The following is a 19,784-nucleotide window of genomic DNA, read 5'->3' as shown; positions in this document are numbered from 1 at the left end:
GACTCCGGAAATTACCACACTGGGTTCTTTAACGTGCACCTAAATCTAAGTACACGGGTGTTTTCGCATTTCGCCCCCATCGAAATGCGGCCGCCGTGGCCGGGATTCGATCCCGCGACCTCGTGCTCAGCAGCCCAACACCATAGCCACTGCGCAACGACGGGCGGGTACTGAGGTCCAGTAGCAACAGCGGAGCGCCTTTAAGTAAGCACGGCCGAACTAAATACGTTGTGTCTCACGGCGTTCCAGCGTACAATTGTCCTCTTTGGGGGGGAACCTACGCCAGGTTTTCATGACTATCGTTTGCGATTGTGCAAAGTCGCATCATTCTGGTACTATGTTTTTTTTTTTTCAGGCACCATGCTGCTGTGTCTGGCTCTCCTTTTTACATCACCCATGTTTGCTAATATGGCACTTAACGGTACGTCCAGCTGTCTCTAAAAAAAGAAGCAGAAGTTTATTTCATTTTACTAGACCAATGGTTTGACCAGCAAAGAGTGTCCCACAACATTCCAGTGTACCTAGAGCTGCGCTGTTTTCAGGGTTGCACCGAGTGCGTCTCAACCAGCGAATTCACATCCGTTTCTAGAACACCACCAGTGGTCACATGCTAATGCAGCGACATTCTATAATTGATAATACATTCATCTGCCTTTTAACGCACAGTGAATACTACAAATATGCACACCGAAGAACTCGTGAAGCTTTAGCGCCCCGCCTTTGTGGTGCGTCCCGTTGAGATTACAGCGTGTCTGAAATTAGCATTGTGATTATAAAGTAGGCAACCAGCGCTACGTACAGCGAGATGGCATGCTCTCATGATGTCCTTTTCGCAGCGTCATGGCTACATTAAAGCTAAGCTTTCATTGCGGAATCTCCCGGCCTTTGATGACCATGCCCGCTGCTGCTGTCTTGCTGTTTATCTCACACGTAGGATGGGGTGGAACCTTGGTCTAACAGCAAAACAGCCCGAAGCTCCACAGAATGCTCTAACCAATGTTAGCATTGGTGATCTTATGTACGCCGTTTTAATGCGTGGGCATCCTTTGGCGAGTGCCCCAGACCGCTCACGCGAAAAGTATAATGCCTTGTATCTGGACAAGAATGCGTTATTTTCAAATATATTTAATCGTTATAATAGTGTAAACGTAGATGATTGGTAGCGTTATAAGCGATAAGGGTCTATTTAAAAAACTGTCAGCCCTACCACTGGGGTGGAAATGGAAAACCTGTTAAGCTGTACTATGTTGGGAATTATGTATTTACAATTACGACTATTAAGATGTGATGGTGTAATTGGTTATTGCAACTATTAAAAATGAGATATATGTATATATATATGTATATACACATATATATATATATATATATATATATATATATATATATATATATATATATATGATCGGTGGTTTTGATTTATTTAGTGACCGCAGGGGCCATGACCTTGTGGTCGCTACGGTACACCGCCATAGGGTGTACGGCAAAGGTTGGCACGTTCTTCATAAACACGTCACCAACGCCGCGCGCGTTCGCTGCGAACGCGGGCAAAACGCCGCCGCTGTCGACAACAGTTTAGCGCGTTGTTTGTGTGCCCACACGCAACCGCTGTCAAAACGCTGACTACGTGAAGGAACGGCTACATGCCGTTGTTGACGCTGTTAGGGGAGAGGCGGGCGAGAGCCTAGAGAGAGTCGGCGGCACAGGCCAACACCACAGGCGCAACACATGCGGCCGACGCCGGGCAGCAGGGCTGCGCCATGGCTGCGCGCAGGCACCGCAGTGGGAGTGCAGGCACGCACACGCATAATCTAGGGCCGGTATTTTGTAGCGATGCCTTATGACTTATTCTATACTAATCTTATCATCCACTGCTCACGGCCGGCTGATACCGTTGATAACGCGAGCGGACCTTCGCTCTGACCACCGAGCGTATATTGCTTTCCGCGGATGATTGCACACGCGAGAAAGAAAAAAAGGTTGGCGAGACCTTTTTGTCGACGACGACGACGACGCTCGAATGCAATCATTTGGTTTGTATGAATGCACGATTGGCCGCTTGGCTGTATGGCGTATTTTTTTGTGTTGGCGTAGTGGTTACGACGCTCGCGTTGGGATCGGGGGTACGCGGGATCGAATCCCCCCTCGGCCTTTTTTTCTTGGTATCACCATGTCCTTTTTTTCCTGTTTGGAGGCGCCGTCGTTTGTTCCCCGGTGCCGCGGCGCAAGCCGCGGTGCTGGGCGCCGACGCGAAGCGGCGGTCGTTGGGGTGTTGGGGAGCGCAGCGTAGCAACACCCCAAATAAAAAATGTCGCAGTTTCACCTGAAAGGCGAAGCATCAATTGCGATAGCAAATTTGTAGAGAGCTATACGGAGTAATGATATTAGCTTTATCAGCTGTATAAACTTCGACATGCAGAACTGTTGTCTTGTCGACTTCGACACGCAGAACTGTTGTCGACGCCGTCGGCGTTTTGCCCGCGTTCGCTCAAAATGCGTGCGGCGTTGGTGACTGTTGCCGGAGCCTCTGATATAAATAGGCACTTGGTGCCGCAGCTAAATGTCGCCTTCCTTCCCTCCCCCTCCCCCCCCTCTCCCCCACGGCCTCTCGCGCGTCGGAAGAAGGTGCGTTTGCTCTACATATATGGTGATTGTAAAGGTGGAAAGAGACGCCTACTTCTGCAGCCCTTAAGGGAGCACGGCGCAGAACGCGCGTTTGTTCTCCGCCGTGCGTCTCATGGCGGCGTGGCGTTCGGACGTGTCCGCATCGACTCCGCCAACCGACGTTGATCTACTTGGTCCAATGTGTTTTTCCCTCCAAATTTCTACTGGAACCTTTCCGGGAAGTTGCAAGGAACAGTTGGATACCGCAGTTATCACGGTAGGTCCACTAAAACCTTTTTTGTGGGTCCTTTCTCCGACACCGAGGGTTAAGTCTATCTGGGCTTAGTGCGACATCGCTCGGCCGCAGCGCGGAAAGGCGCGGCGGCTCGCTCGGCCGACCCCCAAGAACGTTCTAGAAAATTCCGCCATGCCTCACGAGGAAATGGTAGTGGGAGAGCAAATCTCCAAAGAGGAAGCCGAGTCCAACGGCTGGATTACCGCTCACAAAAAGCGGAACGCGGACAAAACCCGCGTCGAGAATGAGACGCACAAGGCAAGGCAAAACGACGCCCGCGTTGGCGCCAAACAAGCCGGCCAGCTAAGAAAAGTTGCCGCAGCCTCCAGGCTACCGCGCCTGCCCAAATCCCACTTTCGAGTTGTCGTCCGCCCAGGGGGAGGGGTGGACGTGCGAAAATGCAGTCAAATCAAAGTCACGCACGCCATTTTAATGGCGGCCAGGCTGCCCCCGGCGGCCGTCGAGGAGGATATCGTGTGTGCGAATGCCATGCAGAATATCTTCGTTATAAGCACACCCTCTGAAGAGAACGCCAATGCACACTCGAAGGTCCGGGCGATAATCCTGGCGGATAAACGGCACCCTATCGCGGCTTACATTACGCCTCCGGGTAATACCTGTAGAGGCGTGGTCAGAGGCATTGATGCCGATCTTGCTGAAGCTGCGCTGCAAAGTCTTTTTGTCACACCCAGAAACCCGATGGTGCTCGGAGTAAGGCGCATAAAGGAGTCGACTACCGTGATCATACTGTTCAATGGCATGAAAGTGCCTAACTACGTCCGCTGCGGTCCCAACATGGTACGCTGCACGCTGTACAAGAGGCAAATAGACAATTGCCGCAACTGCGGCTGAGTCGGTCACAGGCACGACGTCTGCCCCAGACCAACCGAAAAAGTGTGTGAAAAGTGTGGAACTTTGCAAACCACCAACGGACACGAATGCGTGCAACCGAAGTGCGCGCTCTGTGGAGACGCTCACCTCACCGGCGACCGAACCTGCAAAAACAGGTATCAAGTTCCTTATGTCGTCAGGAGACGACGTACAAGAAGGAGGAAAGGCGGCAACAAGAAGAAGAACGCAACGAGCAACGCTGGGGGTCGGGGAATCCCCGCTCCAGCCGAAACGCCACCTGCGGAGGCACCCAGGAACGCCACCACCCAGGCTCCCAGGAACGCCACCGCGGAACGCTCTAGATCGAGATCCAGGAGTGGATCCCAGGTCCGGAACAACTCACAACCCACCTGGGCGGACAAGGCAACCAAAACAGGTGAGACCCATGCCCCTGCGCAACAAGGGCAACTCCAAGAGAAAACGCTAGCCAAAATTCAATCACTAGAGCGCGAAAACGCGTCTCTTAGAAAGGAATTATCTGAGATTAGATCACTATTGCAAGAAATGCAGCCGAGAGAACGCGCGATCGGCGGCCAAGCTGCAGCAGCCGCCACCTCTCTCAACAGAGGCGCTAAACGCAGGGCGGGCCCCGAGCCCATGGACGAGGAGACGCTTAACGTCCCGGCCGTCAAACAACTGCTTGACCAGCTAAGATCGGACATAGTTACCGAAATTAGCCCTATCAAGCTCCAACTGACCGAGCACACCGCGAGGCTCCAAATTTTAGAATCCGACAGGCAGCGCGCGCTGCCCGGTACGCCCACACCGCGTAAGTAAAATGGCTAACGCAAGCAATCTAGTCATCTGGCAATGGAATTGCGCCAGCCTCCGCAAAAGGAAGGCAGTCTTGCAACAACTACTTAGCTCTGCTAACGAAAGGCCGTCAGTTATCCTCCTCCAGGAAACGCTCACCGACGTGATCGCTCTTCGTGACGATCGTGCAGAAGCACAGTTTTCGGAGGGCAAAAGGGGAGTAGCGGCATTCGTCTCAAAGAATCTCGCCTATTTACGTCACGACGTTAGGCCAGACTTGAAAGTTGAACACATTATGATCGAGCTTATCCCAAACGATAGACTCAAACAATCCGTTTTCATTCTGAACGTGTACAGCTCACCAGCCGACAGAAAGGAGACGTTTAACGCTCTCTTCCAGAAAGCATGTAAAATTGCAGGCAATCATCCACTCATCATAGCAGGGGACTTTAACGCACAACACCAGGATTGGGGATACTTGAAGGACACGGCCAAGGGAAAGGCCCTCGCGGCCCAGATCGCAGCTTGCGGTCTCACCTTTATCACCGATCCAAGATACTCCACCAGAATTGGCAACTCGGTCAGCAGAGATACCACGCCTGACCTGACTATGGTTAGGAATGCGGAGAAACCCGTGTGGACTAATTTACAAGAGAACCTCAGCAGCGATCACTACATCAGCAGCCTCGCGATAAGGGTCTCATCACCGCCGCTCAGAAAATTCAGAGTAACGGACTGGGACCTCTTTAGGAATATCAGAAAGCAGGACGAGACTGATTACAGCTCGTTAGAGGAATTATTCGCTCGCCTCAAAGAAGACGTTGCTGCTTCCACAAAGGAAGTACAGACGGACAAAGAGGTAGAGCGCATGGACAGTAGATTACCACACCTGCTAGAAGCCAAAAACACGCTACAGGCAAAATGGAAAACACAAAAGTTAAATAGACGCCTACGCAAAAGGATTGCAGAGCTTAATAGGAAAATAGATGAGCATAGCCAAACGCTCGCTCGGCAGAAATGGGACGAAGTATGCAATGCCGTCGACGGGCAAATGAGGAGCGGAGCGAAGTGGAACATCCTCAAGCATCTGCTTGTGGACAAACAATCCAAAGCCAATCAGCGGCTCACTATCGATAGACTCATTCACAACTTAAAGAACTCTGGCATGACCGAGAACCAAATTACAGATGATCTGGCTTCGAGATACCTCTGTATTGAACCCGGTTCGAACAATGACTACCCCCCTGCGACGCACGAGAACGGAACGGACCCTCTGGGCTCCCCCTTCACGTGCGCGGAGGTGAGAGAGGTACTATACGAACTCAATTGCAGATCAGCACCGGGTCCCGATGGGATCACAAATAAACTTTTAAAGAATTTGGATGACGGGGCCATCGAGCTCCTCACGAATAGCATCAACGAGGTTTGGGAGACGGGCGAGGTACCGCTGGAGTGGCGCGTCGCGACTGTAATCCTCATCCCGAAACCGGGGAAACCTTTAGAGATTGGCTCGCTCCGGCCGATTTCACTCACTTCGTGTGTGGGGAAGATTGCCGAGCACGTCATTCTCAATAGGGCCATTAAATTCACTGAGGAAATGAATCTCCTTCCGTTTAATCAAATTGGATTCAGACCATCCATGTCCACACAGGACGTAATGATACTTATAAAGCACAAGATCATTGACAAGGCCTCCAGAGACACCAGAGCCGTTCTGGCACTGGACCTGGAAAAGGCCTTCGACAAGGTAACACATGCTCACATACTCGATTCCATTAAAGAAGCGGGTCTGGGCGAAAAGTTCTACAAGTACGTCAGCTCCTTTCTTAAAGACAGAAAAGCCACCATTCGCCTAGGCACTCTGGGCTCGAAAACATTTGATCTCGGATCCAGAGGCACCCCGCAAGGGGCAGTCCTCTCCCCGTTCTTATTCAACTTATCCATGAGAGCTCTCTCCCGCAACCTGGCCGAAATTGAAGGTCTCGGTCATGCCTTCTACGCCGACGACATTACAGTCTGGTGTGATAGAGGTAGTGACGGGCAGATCGAAGAGAAATTACAAACAGCGATCAGAGTCGTTCAGGATTTTCTCAACAAGGCAAGACTCTCCCTGTCGGCTAAGAAATCGGAACTGCTACTATACCGACCTACAATCGGTGCAAAGAAAGGGAAACCTCCCGATATCTCTATCACCACCGAGAACGGATCCGTTATCCTGGTCGTACAAAGAGTCAGAATCCTCGGCATGTTCCTGGAGGAGGACGGCAGTAATGATTACACCTTAGATCGTATTGCAACCAAAGCTGATTCCATGACAAAGTTAATCACGAGGGTGGCCAACAAACGAGGGGGGTTATCGGAGGAGAATCTTCGGCGACTCTTCCATGCCTTCCTCATAAGCCACATTAACTACATAGCCCTGGCCCACAAGTGGAGTAGAAGGGACAAGGCTAGACTAGAATCAATCATTCGCAAGAGCATAAAAAAGGCACTGGGTCTCCCACAGAACACCAGTACCGAAAGACTCTTGGAGCTAGGCGTCCACAACACCTTTGATGAGATAGTTGAGGCACAACAGGTAGCACAAGTTGCAAGACTGGCTTCCACGGAAGCCGGCAGACAGCTACTAGCGTATATCGGTAAAGGTTCCAGCATCACCAGACAGAGGGAGTGGGCGCTCCCCGTTAAAGTCAGGGAAATGTATTCGGTATCCCAGATACCTAGAAACATGCACCCTGAACACAATTACGGCAGACGTAAAGCGAGAGCCAGGGCCCTTCTTAACCTAGCGGCTAAGATTGAGGACAACGTCGCCTTCGTTGACGCTGCGCAATACGCAGCTTCCAATCACTTTGTTTCGGTGGCTACCTCGCTGCGGGGGGAGCTGCTGACGTCGCTTACGCTTAAATATACGAACGCCGACAAAGCCGAACAGGTGGCCGTAGCCATCGCCATGGCCACCACGAATCGTTCCACTATTTTCACAGATTCGCGAGCTGCCACCAGAGCATTCATGAAAGGCTCGGTATGCAAGGAAGCCGCTCGCGTTCTCTCTGCTGCATCTTGGACAGGCAAAAAGCACTTAATCTGGTTCCCCGGTCACATGGGCAGCGATGCTCATGAAGCCGTTCCCAACGCCAACGAACTTGCACATTTCCAGGCGCGAGGTCTCACTCGCCGCGCCGGAAGTGGGCAATCGGAGGCCGGGGGAGGGCGGTGGCAAAGGGACACTCTTCTCACTTTTAATGAGGTCTGCAAGCACTATGAACTGGGGCGTTGGAAGTTTCCGCTTCCCAACCCACACCTAAACAGACCACAGGCAATCACCCTGCGAATGCTGCAGACGGGGACTTATCCGTCTCCATTTATTTATCAAAATTTATAGAAGGCATCGATCCGGGCTGTCCGCGCTGCGGACATCCCAGCTGCACTCTTAAACACATGCTCTGGCAGTGCCTAGATTTGCGCGGGGGCTCAGGGTCTCCCTCTTCGGAGGAAGACTGGCTCCGGCTCGTCACCAGCTCCGCCAAGGAAGAGCAGCTCAGGGCTGTCCAGAGAGCCCGCGAGATCGCCGAGAGACTCAACCTCCCGGCTCCATCGTGGGTGCGCCCCGCAGACGATGTCCCCTGGGACACTCATCGTCTTCTCAGGACCAAAATAAAAGTTCTTTGTCTGTCTGTCTGTCTGTCTCCGCCGTGCGTTCATTCCCCGTGAAAGCGCGCGCCCCTCGCGCCCTTTCACTCGCACACACGGTGTAAGAATAAGGAGAGGTGCTGACACTCTCCCCCCAACGCGCGTGAAAGCGCCGCTCGCTCGCGTCCAGATTATGTTCGGCTTGGTTGCAGCTGGTTCGGCGCCGCCGTAGAGGGCGCTGCGGTATGCGGTCCCAGCCTCGGCGGCAAGGCGCGTGCTGCCGCTGCTTCGTCTTCCTGCTTGCATGTGCGGTTGCGCTGTTTTGAAGGCACGATTTTTTTCGCGTTCGTTTCATGAGCTTGTGCTTGGGTATGGGCGCCACAGGCCCTCGACGAAGGTGGCAGCGGCCTTATGAGGGGCGTTTGAAATGGCTAGAAAGTGCTTCGTTCCGAACTGCAATTCTGGTTACCTGACTTGTGCGGAGCGTGTGCCTTTGTTCAAAGCGCCGTCCGACAGCGGTCGTCTAGAGCAGTGACGCCGTGCAAATCTGAGGGCAGACCGAACTCTAACGCCTACCGACCATGTCTGCACCAGCCATTTTCAGAGGATACGATATCGATGGCACATTGTCATGACGTCGAAAGCTCGTGGGACATACGAAACGCACTTGTCGGCAGAGGCAGTAACAAGAACGGACAGTTTTAAAATAGCGCGCGCTAGTCACTGCTTCTTCTTCTTCTTGCTATGTTTTTCATAAGTGCCGATGTGTCTTATGCCATCGTTATCGCCGCGCTAGACACGTGGCAATATTACGCGGAGCGCTCGATAAAAGGATTCCCACTTTATTTCCAAACTGTCCAAAGAACCTCACACGGTCAAATAAACCTCGAAAGCCGCTGCGGAAGAGAGGAACCTCCTGTGTGCCGCAGTAGTTTGTGCAAATTTTGCTGCATGTAAAATATATATACTGGGTGGTTTACTATCATGCACCAAGATTGGAAAATATGTAAATGTCACGTAGCTGGACAGAACCAAGGTAATGTTGTCTGCCGTCGCTTGGAGATACTCAGATTATTTTTTTATTCCGCCTAATTACATAATTATTTTCATAACTGATTAATCAACTCATCTAATGCTATAATTGGATAAAAAGTATGAACAAGAGAATTGTACAGCAGCGTGGAAAACTCCCAATATAACTTTCTGTTGCTCAATACGTGATACATAAAAGTGTTTTTCGAGCGTGAACGAAACCCGCGAATACAGCAATATTGCCGCGCGACTGGCCACTCGAGGCACTTTGCATGTATTCGTGAGCTACTTTCATGCTCAGAAAAACACTTCTACGTAGCGCGTATTGAGCAATACAAAGCTGTATCGGGAGTCTTTCATGTCGCTCTACAATTTTCTGATTGATACTTTTAATCTAATTATAATAATTGAGAAGTTGATCAATAAATACGACTAATTATCTAATTAGGCGGAATGTAAAAAATAACCGAGTATCTCCAAGGGACGGCAACAACATTACTATGGTTCTGTCCAGCTACGTGACATTTGCATATTTTGAAATATTTGTGCACCCTGTAAAACACTGCTGTTTTCTGTGCAGATGTGTGCCTGATTTTCAAATTTGTTTCATCCTGGCTACTGAATTTTTTTACAATGCGCGTGCGGTGTATATTACACGCTTGTATGTTTTTATACATTTTTCCATTGTGGGAGTGTATAAGACCGCAAGCTTCTGGGATGGTTATCACCTATTAAAATTATCGAGCTGCTTCATGCACAAGTTTTTTTTTTCGTATTGTGCCTTTGCAAAAAAATAAATAAAAGGTCGATGGGATTATTGTGTGGTGGGTGTAAGTGTACTTGTGGACAGGCTGTAGCATGCATTGTCAAACACGCTTACATTGGCACATTCTCATATGCAATTTAAGAAAAAAGAAAGTCACCTCTTTTTTTAGATCTTGCAAGAGCCACTCAGTCCTCAATGGACGAAAGCCCAATGAATAATATACACGGTCTATGCTAAGTGGAATTGGAATAAAAAAGGCATTTGCTCAGGTTTTCATCAGTAAACTGTGGTAGTGATGCTCTAATTCAAGATAGACGCCTGCCTTCGTCCCGCCTAATAAATTCCCATTTGAAAGAGGTTTTACATAGCTGATGTGCATTCTCATCTTAAGTTCTAGCCATGAACAGCCACTTTGCTCTAGTGCATTGCATATCGGAAGCTTGCGCCGTTTCATTTCTTAATTTATATCGCGGCCACATTGAATTCGCGCAACGATGATTGAACGGTTTTCTGAGTGCGAATGGAAGCAGCGATAAGCATGAAGTACATTTTCTGGTGCAGTCACTATTTTCTTCTGATCGAGGGGTAGCACGTGGGCTAACACTTTCATTTTTTTATGCTTGGATGAACGGCTAGACCGGACGAAACAAATTGCGCGCGCGAGGGTAACGTCAGTGGGCTTTGAGTGCTGCCCGATTGATCGGTGTTCACGTCATCCACGCCCTGCACAAGGAACCTTCATGTTAGCGAAGCCTGGCACACTTATCACTTTAATGTGAAATAATGTGGTAGTGATGCTCTAATTCAAGATAGACGCCTGCCTTCGTCCCGCCTAATAAATTCCCATTTGAAAGAGGTTTTACATAGCTCGCACACACGGTGTAAGAATAAGGAGAGGTGCTGACACTCTCCCCCCAACGCGCGTGAAAGCGCCGCTCGCTCGCGTCCAGATTATGTTCGGCTTGGTTGCAGCTGGTTCGGCGCCGCCGTAGAGGGCGCTGCGGTATGCGGTCCCAGCTTCGGCGGCAAGGCGCGTGCTGCCGCTGCTTCGTCTTCCTGCTTGCATGTGCGGTTGCGCTGTTTTGAAGGCACGATTTTTTTCGCGTTCGTTTCATGAGCTTGTGCTTGGGTATGGGCGCCACAGGCCCATACCACTGATCCCATCGTGATCCATCGGGACCCGGTGCTGATCTGCAATTGAGTTCGTATAGTACCTCTCTCACCTCCGCGCACGTGAAGGGGGAGCCCAGAGGGTCCGTTCCGTTCTCGTGCGTCGCAGGGGGGTAGTCATTGTTCGAACCGGGTTCAATACAGAGGTATCTCGAAGCCAGATCATCTGTAATTTGGTTCTCGGTCATGCCAGAGTTCTTTAAGTTGTGAATGAGTCTATCGATAGTGAGCCGCTGATTGGCTTTGGATTGTTTGTCCACAAGCAGATGCTTGAGGATGTTCCACTTCGCTCCGCTCCTCATTTGCCCGTCGACGGCATTGCATACTTCGTCCCATTTCTGCCGAGCGAGCGTTTGGCTATGCTCATCTATTTTCCTATTAAGCTCTGCAATCCTTTTGCGTAGGCGTCTATTTAACTTTTGTGTTTTCCATTTTGCCTGTAGCGTGTTTTTGGCTTCTAGCAGGTGTGGTAATCTACTGTCCATGCGCTCTACCTCTTTGTCCGTCTGTACTTCCTTTGTGGAAGCAGCAACGTCTTCTTTGAGGCGAGCGAATAATTCCTCTAACGAGCTGTAATCAGTCTCGTCCTGCTTTCTGATATTCCTAAAGAGGTCCCAGTCCGTTACTCTGAATTTTCTGAGCGGCGGTGATGAGACCCTTATCGCGAGGCTGCTGATGTAGTGATCGCTGCTGAGGTTCTCTTGTAAATTAGTCCACACGGGTTTCTCCGCATTCCTAACCATAGTCAGGTCAGGCGTGGTATCTCTGCTGACCGAGTTGCCAATTCTGGTGGAGTATCTTGGATCGGTGATAAAGGTGAGACCGCAAGCTGCGATCTGGGCCGCGAGGGCCTTTCCCTTGGCCGTGTCCTTCAAGTATCCCCAATCCTGGTGTTGTGCGTTAAAGTCCCCTGCTATGATGAGTGGATGATTGCCTGCAATTTTACATGCTTTCTGGAAGAGAGCGTTAAACGTCTCCTTTCTGTCGGCTGGTGAGCTGTACACGTTCAGAATGAAAACGGATTGTTTGAGTCTATCGTTTGGGATAAGCTCGATCATAATGTGTTCAACTTTCAAGTCTGGCCTAACGTCGTGACGTAAATAGGCGAGATTCTTTGAGACGAATGCCGCTACTCCCCTTTTGCCCTCCGAAAACTGTGCTTCTGCACGATAGTCGCGAAGAGCGATCACGTCGGTGAGCGTTTCCTGGAGGAGGATAACTGACGGCCTTTCGTTAGCAGAGCTAAGTAGTTGTTGCAAGACTGCCTTCCTTTTGCGGAAGCTGGCGCAATTCCATTGCCAGATGACTAGATTGCTTGCGTTAGCCATTTTACTTACGCGGTGTGGGCGTACCGGGCAGCGCGCGCTGCCTGTCGGATTCTAAAATTTGGAGCCTCGCGGTGTGCTCGGTCAGTTGGAGCTTGATAGGGCTAATTTCGGTAACTATGTCCGATCTTAGCTGGTAAAGCAGTTGTTTGACGGCCGGGACGTTAAGCGTCTCCTCGTCCATGGGCTCGGGGCCCGCCCTGCGTTTAGCGCCTCTGTTGAGAGAGGTGGCGGCTGCTGCAGCTTGGCCGCCGATCGCGCGTTCTCTCGGCTGCATTTCTTGCAATAGTGATCTAATCTCAGATAATTCCTTTCTAAGAGACGCGTTTTCGCGCTCTAGTGATTGAATTTTGGCTAGCGTTTTCTCTTGGAGTTGCCCTTGTTGCGCAGGGGCATGGGTCTCACCTGTTTTGGTTGCCTTGTCCGCCCAGGTGGGTTGTGAGTTGTTCCGGACCTGGGATCCACTCCTGGATCTCGATCTAGAGCGTTCCGCGGTGGCGTTCCTGGGAGCCTGGGTGGTGGCGTTCCTGGGTGCCTCCGCAGGTGGCGTTTCGGCTGGAGCGGGGATTCCCCGACCCCCAGCGTTGCTCGTTGCTTTCTTCTTCTTGTTGCCGCCTTTCCTCCTTCTTGTACGTCGTCTCCTGACGACATAAGGAACTTGATACCTGTTTTTGCAGGTTCGGTCGCCGGTGAGGTGAGCGTCTCCACAGAGCGCGCACTTCGGTTGCACGCATTCGTGTCCGTTGGTGGTTTGCAAAGTTCCACACTTTTCACACACTTTTTCGGTTGGTCTGGGGCAGACGTCGTGCCTGTGACCGACTCAGCCGCAGTTGCGGCAATTGTCTATTTGCCTCTTGTACAGCGTGCAGCGTACCATGTTGGGGCCGCAGCGGACGTAGTTAGGCACTTTCATGCCATTGAACAGTATGATCACGGTAGTCGACTCCTTTATGCGCCTTACTCCGAGCACCATCGGGTTTCTGGGTGTGACAAAAAGACTTTGCAGCGCAGCTTCAGCAAGATCGGCATCAATGCCTCTGACCACGCCTCTACAGGTATTACCCGGAGGCGTAATGTAAGCCGCGATAGGGTGCCGTTTATCCGCCAGGATTATCGCCCGGACCTTCGAGTGTGCATTGGCGTTCTCTTCAGAGGGTGTGCTTATAACGAAGATATTCTGCATGGCATTCGCACACACGATATCCTCCTCGACGGCCGCCGGGGGCAGCCTGGCCGCCATTAAAATGGCGTGCGTGACTTTGATTTGACTGCATTTTCGCACGTCCACCCCTCCCCCTGGGCGGACGACAACTCGAAAGTGGGATTTGGGCAGGCGCGGTAGCCTGGAGGCTGCGGCAACTTTTCTTAGCTGGCCGGCTTGTTTGGCGCCAACGCGGGCGTCGTTTTGCCTTGCCTTGTGCGTCTCATTCTCGACGCGGGTTTTGTCCGCGTTCCGCTTTTTGTGAGCGGTAATCCAGCCGTTGGACTCGGCTTCCTCTTTGGAGATTTGCTCTCCCACTACCATTTCCTCGTGAGGCATGGCGGAATTTTCTAGAACGTTCTTGGGGGTCGGCCGAGCGAGCCGCCGCGCCTTTCCGCGCTGCGGCCGAGCCGATGTCGCACTAAGCCCAGATAGACTTAACCCTCGGTGTCGGAGAAAGGACCCACAAAAAAGGTTTTAGTGGACCTACCGTGATAACTGCGGTATCCAACTGTTCCTTGCAACTTCCCGGAAAGGTTCCAGTAGAAATTTGGAGGGAAAAACACATTGGACCAAGTAGATCAACGTCGGTTGGCGGAGTCGATGCGGACACGTCCGAACGCCACGCCGCCATGAGACGCACGGCGGAGAACAAACGCGCGTTCTGCGCCGTGCTCCCTTAAGGGCTGCAGAAGTAGGCGTCTCTTTCCACCTTTACAATCACCATATATGTAGAGCAAACGCACCTTCTTCCGACGCGCGAGAGGCCGTGGGGGAGAGGGGGGGAGGGGGAGGGAAGGGAGGCGACATTTAGCTGCGGCACCAAGTGCCTATTTATATCAGAGGCTCCGGCAACAGTCACCAACGCCGCACGCATTTTGAGCGAACGCGGGCAAAACGCCGACGGCGTCGACAACAGTTCTGCGTGTCGAAGTCGACAAGACAACAGTTCTGCATGTCGAAGTTTATACAGCTGATAAAGCTAATATCATTACTCCGTATAGCTCTCTACAAATTTGCTATCGCAATTGATGCTTCGCCTTTCAGGTGAAACTGCGACATTTTTTATTTGGGGTGTTGCTACGCTGCGCTCCCCAACACCCCAACGACCGCCGCTTCGCGTCGGCGCCCAGCACCGCGGCTTGCGCCGCGGCACCGGGGAACAAACGACGGCGCCTCCAAACAGGAAAAAAAGGACATGGTGATACCAAGAAAAAAAGGCCGAGGGGGGATTCGATCCCGCGTACCCCCGATCCCAACGCGAGCGTCGTAACCACTACGCCAACACAAAAAAATACGCCATACAGCCAAGCGGCCAAATCGTGCATTCATACAAACCAAATGATTGCATTCGAGCGTCGTCGTCGTCGTCGACAAAAAGGTCTCGCCAACCTTTTTTTCTTTCTCGCGTGTGCAATCATCCGCGGAAAGCAATATACGCTCGGTGGTCAGAGCGAAGGTCCGCTCGCGTTATCAACGGTATCAGCCGGCCGTGAGCAGTGGATGATAAGATTAGTATAGAATAAGTCATAAGGCATCGCTACAAAATACCGGCCCTAGATTATGCGTGTGCGTGCCTGCACTCCCACTGCGGTGCCTGCGCGCAGCCATGGCGCAGCCCTGCTGCCCGGCGTCGGCCGCATGTGTTGCGCCTGTGGTGTTGGCCTGTGCCGCCGACTCTCTCTAGGCTCTCGCCCGCCTCTCCCCTAACAGCGTCAACAACGGCATGTAGCCGTTCCTTCACGTAGTCAGCGTTTTGACAGCGGTTGCGTGTGGGCACACAAACAACGCGCTAAACTGTTGTCGACAGCGGCGGCGTTTTGCCCGCGTTCGCAGCGAACGCGCGCGGCGTTGGTGACGTGTTTATGAAGAACGTGCCAACCTTTGCCGTACACCCTATGGCGGTGTACCGTAGCGACCACAAGGTCATGGCCCCTGCGGTCACTAAATAAATCAAAACCACCGATCATATATATATATATATATATATATATATATATATGTATATACATATATATATACATATATCTCATTTTTAATAGTTGCAATAACCAATTACACCATCACATCTTAATAGTCGTAATTGTAAATACATAATTCCCAACATAGTACAGCTTAACAGGTTTTCCATTTCCACCCCAGTGGAAGGGCTGACAGTTTTTTAAATAGACCCTTATCGCTTATAACGCTACCAATCATCTACGTTTACACTATTATAACGATTAAATATATTTGAAAATAACGCATTCTTGTCCAGATACAAGGCATTATACTTTTCGCGTGAGCGGTCTGGGGCACTCGCCAAAGGATGCCCACGCATTAAAACGGCGTACATAAGATCACCAATGCTAACATTGGTTAGAGCATTCTGTGGAGCTTCGGGCTGTTTTGCTGTTAGACCAAGGTTCCACCCCATCCTACGTGTGAGATAAACAGCAAGACAGCAGCAGCGGGCATGGCCATCAAAGGCCGGGAGATTCCGCAATGAAAGCTTAGCTTTAATGTAGCCATGACGCTGCGAAAAGGACATCATGAGAGCATGCCATCTCGCTGTACGTAGCGCTGGTTGCCTACTTTATAATCACAATGCTAATTTCAGACACGCTGTAATCTCAACGGGACGCACCACAAAGGCGGGGCGCTAAAGCTTCACGAGTTCTTCGGTGTGCATATTTGTAGTATTCACTGTGCGTTAAAAGGCAGATGAATGTATTATCAATTATAGAATGTCGCTGCATTAGCATGTGACCACTGGTGGTGTTCTAGAAACGGATGTGAATTCGCTGGTTGAGACGCACTCGGTGCAACCCCTGAAAACAGCGCAGCTCTAGGTACACTGGAATGTTGTGGGACACTCTTTGCTGGTCAAACCATTGGTCTAGTAAAATGAAATAAACTTCTGCTTCTTTTTTTAGAGACAGCTGGACGTACCGTTAAGTGCCATATTAGCAAACATGGGTGATGTAAAAAGGAGAGCCAGACACAGCAGCATGGTGCCTGAAAAAAAAAAACATAGTACCAGAATGATGCGACTTTGCACAATCGCAAACGATAGTCATGAAAACCTGGCGTAGGTTCCCCCCCAAAGAGGACAATTGTACGCTGGAACGCCGTGAGACACAACGTATTTAGTTCGGCCGTGCTTACTTAAAGGCGCTCCGCTGTTGCTACTGGACCTCAGTACCCGCCGTCGTTGCGCAGTGGCTATGGTGTTGGGCTGCTGAGCACGAGGTCGCGGGATCGAATCCCGGCCACGGCGGCCGCATTTCGATGGGGGCGAAATGCGAAAACACCCGTGTACTTAGATTTAGGTGCACGTTAAAGAACCCCAGGTGGTCTAAATTTCCGGAGTCCCCCACTACGGCGTGCCTCATAATCAGAACTGGTTTTGGCACGTAAAACCCCATAATTTAATTTTTTTTAAACTGGACCTCAGTGCAGTAATTTATAGATAGTGATAGTTTCCGAGCCAAGTCTGTCGCGTTCAATCTCAAAAATACTTGCGACCACTTCTCACGTTGGCCGCAAATGAAGAAAAGTGGGACCAAGATGTCAGTCCTAGAGCGCAAGCCCGAGAAGGTAGACAAGCGTCGCGAGGTAGTGAGGATAGCACACCGTTCGGGGCCTCTCGTACCGCCTGAGGAAGATAGGGCAATGTTCTGACGTACAACTGATTGTTCCTCGCCACACAAAGTTCCAGCATTTTATTTCGAACCAGCGCTAGGCAAAGGGACGCAGAGACGAAATTGACACAAGAGGGCGCTGAACTAAAAATTACAGGTTTGTCTTAACATGCTTTAGAATACACGTCGTGTGACACACGTCTTTAAATATACTTGCTCTGCTGGATATGCGCGCCATCTGTACAGTCTTACATGTATTGTTGCTTGCTATATTTTGGCGGAGTTGTCAATATTTATTTATATACGTATCAGAATAAAGCTTCAGTTGTTAGTCCAGCACCGTGTTGTGTGTCCATCGTCCAGTGTCCCGTTCACGAACGCTGGTTATCGTAATAAATATCGACAAGTTCAATGTCATCTGATAGCGTTTACCAATATCAAAACAAATGTAGCCTGCGAAGCAAGTGAGCATACTGCATAAAATTAGCCGCCATATTATTGCGATAGCAATTATATGGACACTTTAACCGCATTTATGCCGTCGTCGTCGCCGTCGTCGTCGCTGTGAGGTTGCGTATAAAGTCCAAGGGTGATAAAATCGTCGCCGCGCGCCGTATGCGCGAGTGAAAGTACGCGGGGGACGCGCGCTTTCACAGAGAGCGAACGCAGGGCGGAAAGAAAACGCGACCGTCGCGAGAAAGGCCGTGGGGGTATGGGAGGGAGGGGAGGCGGGGCGACGCTGTGCTGCGGCATCAAATGCGTATCTTGCAACCGGGCGCAAAGGGAACTGGCCACTCATTCTCCCACGCGAAAGTAAGAAAGCGGGAAGGCAGCACGGGAGGGAGGGGGGAGGGCAGCTTCTATTATGATAACAACTGGCTTGTACTTTGCCCGGCTGTGGCGGTCGCCCGCACCGTGTCTTATCTGCACACGGCTCTGACCTTTGTATGCGCTGTGCATTCGCCACTCAGTTTCCGTTGAAGCGATAGACCGCACGAACCTTCGCCTGCTGCGGCGGCTACGCTTGCTGCCAGCGTTTTTACAGTCGTTGTCTGCGGTCATTCAGTGTGATCTATTCATGTTTGCTTGTGCGTGCTGACAATACGCTTGTTAATTCAGTTATTAGTAAGCGAATGTGTCCAAGTTTATGCAGCCGATAAAACTACTATCCCTACTCCGAATAGCTCTCTACTAATTTGCTATCGCAATTGATGCTTCGCCTTTCGGGCGAAACTGGGACATTTTTTTTTATCTTAAAACTGTTAACTCCCATTTTTCTTACGATTTTAATGTTAACACAGTGGCCAAGACACAAGAAGACAAGTACTTCGAAGTGCATCTCGGTATAGACATGGTGGGACTAATCATATCACTTACATCCCTGCTAGCGTTCTCCTAAAAAATTAACAGGAACCCGCATGCACTTCGTCGGTCAGTTTGAAAATTAATATTTCAAAACTGGTTCAGTCCCGAGAATTCGTTTCAAGTGGATACGCCTTGTGAACTCAGCGGCTCTATTTCGTAGATTGAAAGATGTGCCGTAAAATAATTATTGAAGAAGGTAATCAGCGTAAATATGTTAATTATTTAATTCGGCGTTGTTATTTCTCGTGGAAGTAAAGGCCACCTCATCGAGTAGTTTAGATCAAGGATGATAATTGTGCTATATGCCACAGGCAATTTTTCAAAATTTGATGCAGCTAAAATGAAACACCCTGTATATACGAGTGCCTCAATATTGTTAGGGCATGTGCCGTATTATATTTGATGATTTCAGCGTTCCGAAGGACAATTCTTTTCCGCTTTTCATGCACCCCTCCGCATTCTGCTCTTGCATTTTGTGCTATTTAACGCCTTGAGCCACTTATAAATGCCTGTTGAGTCAGAATGACGAGCCTTCCGCAACGCTGGCACTGATTGCCGTCGGCGTTTCCGACTGATTGTACATTCTTCAGCTTGTTTGCACAGGATTCCACATAGAACATTTGGCCACAAAAAGATACGCGGGTGTGATAACACTTTGTACGTACTCTAAGAACTGCAGTTTAAAGGTTGCGCCAAGCTTCGCGGAATGCGGTTGCAGAATAGCTTTCCTTTGATGGATGCTTCATTTCTTTAAGACGACAAACTGGATTGTTCGCGCGTACGGCTGATGTAGGTTTAGGCACGTCGTAAAAATATTCCGGAGTATCCAGCTACGGCGCCTATCATAATGGCATCATAGTTCTGGCACCTAGAATGGCAGAATTTATCTGGTACTACGACAGCACGAATAAACGAGGGGGGCGGCGGTGCTTTGACAATTGTGGCAAAAAGTAACTCTACTGAGAAAAATCTTGACTGACTCAGAAACAGATCCTGGTTATAAGAGTATAATGCACAAATGCATGAACACAATTCTTGTCTTTATGCACGTAGCCCATTCCGCTCCAATTATTGCCATTTTAAATTTCCTTCAATATGTTTTGAGTGCTGTTGTAAGGGGGGCCTA

The 19,784-nt window shown here is 50.3% G+C and overlaps 1 protein-coding gene across 1 annotated transcript in view; it reads left to right on the top strand.

The window, feature by feature from the left end:
* The first annotated feature begins 346 nt into the window (after window positions 1-346).
* The window catches only part of LOC125944847 (uncharacterized), a 202,653-nt gene continuing 183,215 nt past the window's right edge, over window positions 347-19,784 (top strand). Inside the window, exon 1 of the mRNA XM_049666215.1 lies at window positions 347-421. Within this exon, the coding sequence (XP_049522172.1) occupies window positions 361-421 (61 nt within the window). The 5' untranslated portion in view covers window positions 347-360. The remainder of the gene's footprint in view (window positions 422-19,784) is intronic.

This window comes from Dermacentor silvarum, chromosome 4 (assembly GCF_013339745.2).
Source record: "Dermacentor silvarum isolate Dsil-2018 chromosome 4, BIME_Dsil_1.4, whole genome shotgun sequence".
In the NCBI taxonomy this organism is placed as follows: domain Eukaryota; kingdom Metazoa; phylum Arthropoda; class Arachnida; order Ixodida; family Ixodidae; genus Dermacentor; species Dermacentor silvarum.
This window is presented reverse-complemented; position numbering and strand designations above follow the sequence as displayed.